At 39.9% G+C, this 6,757-nt stretch overlaps 1 protein-coding gene across 3 annotated transcripts in view; it reads right to left on the bottom strand.

The window, feature by feature from the left end:
* Window positions 1-938: 938 nt before the first annotated feature.
* Window positions 939-6,757, bottom strand: part of LOC138134723 (tyrosine-protein phosphatase non-receptor type 13-like) — a 74,055-nt gene continuing 68,236 nt past the window's right edge. For all 3 annotated transcript variants that reach the window (XM_069053173.1, XM_069053174.1, XM_069053176.1), the window contains 7 exons: window positions 3,711-3,919; window positions 3,290-3,484; window positions 3,088-3,240; window positions 2,863-3,038; window positions 2,088-2,808; window positions 1,883-2,032; window positions 939-1,825 (listed from right to left, as the gene is read on the bottom strand). In XM_069053173.1, coding sequence (XP_068909274.1) covers window positions 1,688-1,825; window positions 1,883-2,032; window positions 2,088-2,808; window positions 2,863-3,038; window positions 3,088-3,240; window positions 3,290-3,484; window positions 3,711-3,919 — 1,742 coding nt within the window. In that variant the 3' untranslated portion in view covers window positions 939-1,687. The remainder of the gene's footprint in view (window positions 1,826-1,882; window positions 2,033-2,087; window positions 2,809-2,862; window positions 3,039-3,087; window positions 3,241-3,289; window positions 3,485-3,710; window positions 3,920-6,757) is intronic.

The following is a 6,757-nucleotide window of genomic DNA, read 5'->3' as shown; positions in this document are numbered from 1 at the left end:
AATCTCCGGAAAAGTGTTCAATTTCCTGGGAAATATGGCCGTTGGAATCTTTGATGCTTGGTTGCCTCGCATAACAGACGATGGCCTCCGTAAAAACATACACTCTTAAAATTTTGATAGCCCTTGAACTCGAAATGTTTAAATTTATTGCACGGTATCCACACAAGAGGAGACGCCTTTTACTGCGTTTCCGGCACTGTAATTTCCTGATGAAGGACTTAAACCGGTTTATATATGGTTTCCAGATTTTACGGTACACACTGAACTTTTCTCTGTGAGGCTACGTAATGATATATTTGATTCGGCCTGTCAAAATTGAACACCTCGAGGCAGGAAATTGAATATATTATTCCCCTCCATTTATTACATTGCTTTGCGACTTCCGTTTGTCTACGAGAGCAGGAATGCCACAGGCGAAATTTAGATCATTCGCGGAATGTCGAGGAAACATATTAATTACCTGAATATTACATAGCTAATTTGGATAAACATTTTGATTAAAATTATTATTGCATGAAAAATGAAAAAAAAAAATTAAAAGCGCAATTCGCATTAAAAGTCCCATTTTAATGTAAATTCTTTCAACATTGCTTAATGTACGTTTTTTTTGTTTTTTTGTTAAAAATGAAAGCTATTTCGTAGTGTAAAATCTAAATTTAATATTCTACCAATTTATAACTGACTGTTGCAGTTCGTTGGCCATCATTTTTTTCATATCAGTTTAACTCGGCAAATTTCCCATTGTTAAATTTTACACATTCTGAATATTTTCCTTTGACTTGTGACACATTTTGTGAAAATGACGCTTTCTTGCAAAAACGCGGTGTAGCGTGAGTAGTAATTTCATTGTGGTTTTTGATTGCTTTTTTGCAGTGCGTTTTTGATTATTTTAATTTAAAGTTAATTCGGGATTTGTGGAGCGCAGATTAAAACTCAAGTTGAAATGATTTCAACGATATTTATTCATCTTTGGTTTTAATTAAAAAGAATGAATTACCTATTATAAATTTCTATGAAAAAATGTAACAAAATCTGAAAAAGTAACGGCTCGAATAACAAATGTCGTAGATATAACTTTTTTTAAAATTTCAAGAAGGTATTGCTAAAATTTAATTGATTTTATAGTTTTGATTTAACATTATCTTACAAAAAATAAACAATACACATTTGCTATTTAGGCGAGAATTTAGAATACATTTTTAATATCATCATTTTTAAAATTGAATATTGTTGTACATTTTGATTCTAATTGTTGAACATTCAATCTAATAGTAATTGTAATATGTTTAACTACGATGTTCTAGCTAGACTTATATAATAAGTCCGTAATTTATTATTTAAGATGTACCATAATAGTTTACAATACGAGACTAGCTTAAAATTCTAAATACAAGAACATTTTATACTTTACACATTTGAAAACAGAAAAAAACTATTAACAAAAATAGCGCATTTAAAAAAATAATCACATTTCACATAGGGAAACCTTTAGAAACAATTGTAATAAAATTGCTACTAAACTATCACATTTTTCATCTTACCGTACCTAAAACGAGGAATTTAAAACTGTTAATTAAAACATCCTAAATCATTGAATCAAACGTCGTTTAACATGCAATATATTTAATCAATTTCTATTTAGGGTTATATTTGATAGATGCTCTTAGAATATAACTTGTACTACGTTTCAATTCTCTGCATTGCTTTTTGGGCAGTCTTCTTTTGATTTAATTCTGGATACAACTATACATACTGGACCTCTCACTATTCGAAGCAAGTCTATGATTTCATTGGTAGTCATGTGTTCTACACTCTCATCGTTCACCTGATGAAAAATATTTAAGCAAATATGCCAAATTACCTGATATTATTTGCATATTACCTTGATCACCCGATCGCCCGGTTTTAATCTACCGTCTTTGGCGGCCACACTATCCGCGTGAACCGCACTTACGTATGTAACTCCTGCAGCACCCTGTAAACTAAAACCTAATCTGCTGTTCCATCCCCGGTTCAGCTCGATCGAGAGGATCTAGAACGGATCGATCATTTAACGGCAAAATTTCAACACCTCGCTGTCTGCTTACGTCGTATTCTTCCTCGATGGTCATGCTTTGCATTTCCTCGTTCTCGTCGTGGCCATCGAAAACCACCCCTTTCCATTTCTTCATGTTGGTATCGTCGGTTTTAGCTGGTTTAGCTGTGGAAGTCGTGGGCTTTTCGTCGACTTCCGTTCCACATTGCGGGTGTGCGGATTGGTAGGCGGGATTCTTGTAGCTGAATCCCGGATTGTCGCTCGGAATATGCGGCATGCTCGCCGGTTCTTTCGGAAAACTGTCCCCGCACTCGGCCTCGGTGCTCGCGACGTCGTCGTTACCTAAAGTGTACGTCAGGTTCGGAGCATCCAGGACGTCGGCATCGAGATTGTTAAGTTCGTAAGCGTTGTGGGCGAGGGAGAAGTTGAATCGGGGTTTCCTAGCGGCGACGGGTGTTTGGTTGGGGTTGTACAAGTCTAGCGAACTGGGTCGAGACGGTCTGTCCCCGTCGTCGGGTTCTATCGTGAATAGGTTGAAGCTGTCGTCGTCGAAGGGGTGCGAGCATTTTTGGAGCAAACCTTCGTGGAATTGTTCGTCGTTTATCATGTACTTGATGGAGGAGTCGGTGATTTGGGAAGCGTCGGACGGGCAAGCCTGACGCCGGAGTCTTCTAGGCGACGAGGTCGGAGACGCGGAGCACTTGTAAGTGCCGTGGTTGCCCGGGATCAGTTTGCGAACTGCAATGTCGTTCAGCATGTCGACGGCTTCTTGTCTGCAAGAAAAACCAGAGTTGATCGATGAAGTCGTTTTCTCGACAGTCCAATACCTCAGGTGGGTTTTCTTCGAAAACGACGTTCGCGGTGTTGTTTCCGTTGGCGAGAGGGCGGCCACCGGAGTCTGAGCTGAGTCCCGGTACAAACGCAATTTGACCACATCACCGCATTGTCTGAGGAATTGTACGGCTTGTTCGTGGGACATTGGCGATATTTCGACCTCGTTAACCTAGAAATTCCTCGGTGATTTGTGGAAGTTTGAGGGGACGCGAACTCACCGCTATTATTTTATCTCCAGCTCGAATCCTGCCGTCGGTGAGGGCGGGTTCGCGAACCAGAGCCCTTACGTAATGTCCTAAAGCACTATCGTCTTCTTTGCGCAACGTAAATCCTAGAGATCCCTGTATTTTGGTCAGCGTCACCTCGAATTCCTAAAACCAGGATTTTTCAATCAACATCGCACAAGTGTCGGGAACTTACGCCGTGATAGTAATCATCTTCCGGAGTACAGTAAATCTCCGACGAATGTAAGTTAAGACTAGTGGGCGGTTCTCGTCTCGGTGGTGGCGGAGGAACTTCAGATATGGGACTTACACAGCTCAGTACGTCGGGAGGAGGTCGACACACCTTCAACTCGACTTGATTAGGTGCGGTTCTTAATACTTCTAGAGCCTCCTGGAATTTGCATCTTTAATTAAATTTCGCCACCACCAGCCGAATCGATTCGGTGGTGATAAATGTAACGTGCCGATTAAACTCGACATCTTGTTCTCCCAGATCGATCGTCAATTCAAAAAAATGCCCTAATGTTCGTTGTTTACAAACTATTCCCGGATTAGTTTCTTTGTGGGATGCCCTGTTTATGCCAAAACTTCCCCGAGTTTCGGGAGCACATACTTACGTAATTTGTAAGGCCGGTAAGCGTAATTCCGTTAGCTTCAATTATGAGATCCCCTACGTTTAAAAGACCACAGGCCGACGCTGGCTGATGTGGAAACAGTCTTTTGATTCGTATTAGGCCGGGCCACGAGCCGCCGCTGTCAATACCACCAGTCACGCTTAAACCCAAACCTCTTGAACTCTTCGTCAGTTTCACAACGAAAGTGCTTTCTGAAACGACGAAAATCATATGAAGAAAAATGGAAATGGGAGGGCGCTCTTGTAAAATTAGCCAAATCGCAGAGTTTCCCGATCATCTGCAAGTTCACACAACACCCGACGCACCACCGAAACGTTCCTAAATAAATATTCCGGAGTGAATGGCTCATTTTCGGATGATTGTGGTTAGGAATTACGCATTTTCTTGATTAATAATGGTATTATTATTTTGACAGGGCAATTTACAAACGCCGTAAAGTCCTTTTATACATATACATTCGAGGGCGGGCTTTTGCAAATTAGGGAGATGAAACGGGGACTTAAAATAATTCAATTCGTAATACCATGGGAGACCACTTTAGATAAATCAATGGATTCAACTGATTTCGCAGCACATACATTTTTAATCTTTTTTCCGAATTTTCCATCTCCAACTTATCTTTGGCTAATGGGACCATTCATACATTATTTAAGTCTAGTTTCCCGGATTTCCTTGAATGTATCCCTTTTCTTTCATCTGTGGACCGTATTATCTCAAATGAAGTACGGGTAGCCCGCATATATTCGGAATAGTATATTTGGAACAATCTAGACTCGCGACCGAATTTTAATAAAGCTACATAAGTAGAACCCGTCAGTGGTACGTACCATCTAAAAACCAATTTATTTGCAACATATCCTGAGTAGTGTTGCGCAGTGGAGCAATTACTTCGCGTTATTATCGTGGTGATAAAAGGAAATACTATCGGGATAACGTATTTTGGTTTGATGAGGGGCAATTTCTAAACGCTCGCTTGATAATTATCCTGTTCTTTTATTTCTGGGATGAATCGGAGCGCCGTGCAACCATCAAAAGGGACCAGCGAGGCATTTAGGTCAATTCAGAGTGATCTACTTCGGTGCAACCCGCCGGCATTGATGTGTCCCTTCGCATTAGAGGGCTTAATTGAGAAGCTCACCGAGTAAGTTCGCTGCGAGTGGCACTAACGATTAAATAAAATCGATGTATCAAACGCACTTTGGGGTTTTTGTCGGATCGGAGTGCAACACGGGGAGTCTCCGGGGACGGAGTGGTTCTTCGTAATTTTGCCAGAATAAATTCCGACGCTTGCAGAGGTATACATAATTCCGTAAGACGGATGTTCGCAGCGCCTACGGCGGATATATCATGGAGTTGTTTGTGCAAAGTTAGTACTTATTACATTTCCCAAGATGCTGGTAAAATATCATATAACGCTCTCTACTGTACACACTACATTACACTGCATACATAATGGGGGCCTCCATTTTCATCATCCGTTTTTGTTCCATATCCTTAATACCGCGAAAGACGAAAACGGCGAAAATTGCCAGACTCAACTGGCACCCTTATATGCAAACCGGACCGATAAACCACTACAACAAATCATTCCTGTTTAGTCGCCGGCTTGTTTCGTCTTGGATTCTCCATTGACCACCGGTAAATTTGCAACGGATCCACCAACGGAAAAAATGCACGACACGCACCGACAAAGACCCTTTCAATCTACATCTTTGTGCTGCAAGATCGGAAGGGTGTGACTCACTCATTTATTTACTTTGGTCTGCCAATGACAGAAAAAGTGTTTTGTTAATGACGACAATGGTAAACCATATCCGTCTCCACCGGTAGAAATTGTTAACCGATGATATCCGAGAAATCAATTTTACGGTGCAACAGCATCGTTCAACACTTAAGACCAGGTTTTAATTAGACGGTTTTCAGTAAGACGTCAAAGCGGATTAATGTGCTTATCGGAGAAGACATAAAACAATTTTCCAAAGGCGTTCTGCTGACTGAAAGATTTACAAAATGGCTTTAGCGACGGAGGCGCGCGCCATTAAAATTCATAAATGTTGGTGGATATTTACTCAGACCGTGTACCTAGGAATCAGAAAATCTGCAACCACTTCGGTGAAATGTAAATTAAAAACGGAATCGGAATCACAATGAGAAGTAATACAGTTTCCTCTTGCTTCGTGTATTTTCCATTAGTTTGTTCGATGGAATTCTCTCGATTAGACTGTTGTGGAATATTCATTCTCTTAAAATATTTGCTCAATAATAATTATGTATACGTATACGTTAATTGGCTACATTTAATTACATTTATTGACACCAACAACTAGAACTACACAACATTCAGCTTTGTGTTTTCATAACTTTAGTTTTACGTTGCACAGTCAGTTCGTATTTATTAATCGTGTCGCTTTTTATATAGAGAAAAACTATGTTGAAAACAACCCTGCAAGTTGTGGATGATGTCTTTTTAAGCTCTGACGAGTGGCTTCATTTTTATTTCAGTCTGCATTAATATTGAGTAAGTACGTTTTAAATTACAGCCGCGTAATAAAAGACTTTAATTTTAACTCCAACTGTCTCACATTTTGTAACATGTGCTTTTTAAATAAGCATAATCATCAGCTGTAATTCGTGAAATAATGATATAACATGGGAAAGTGTAGAACAGTGTAAAAAGTATTTTTTTTTTCTTTATGGTTTGGAGGCCTCGTCAGCACCACAAACCGACATTTTCATATTTGCTAACACGATGTTGGTATTTTACTGTCGAGCACGATCTCTGCAGCCTAGTGTTAAATTCAATATGATAAATGTAAAGTTGAAATTCTACAACTCTGGGAGCCTCACGGTTGCGAGTAAACACATTTATCAGTTGAGCCAACAATGCAACCTTCTTCAACGGATGGTGGAGAATTATGGTTGCGTCCAGACAGACAGGAAAAAACTTTCAAATTCGTGAGTCAGATTAAAGGGAAGATTGTTCTCTAGAAAGGGAAACGGATCAGGATGTGAAGAAAAAATGCGGTGCG

This window comes from Tenebrio molitor, chromosome 7, assembly GCF_963966145.1.
Source record: "Tenebrio molitor chromosome 7, icTenMoli1.1, whole genome shotgun sequence".
Lineage (NCBI taxonomy): Eukaryota > Metazoa > Arthropoda > Insecta > Coleoptera > Tenebrionidae > Tenebrio > Tenebrio molitor.
Note: the sequence above shows the minus strand (reverse complement) of the source record. Positions and strands in the feature narration are given on the sequence as shown.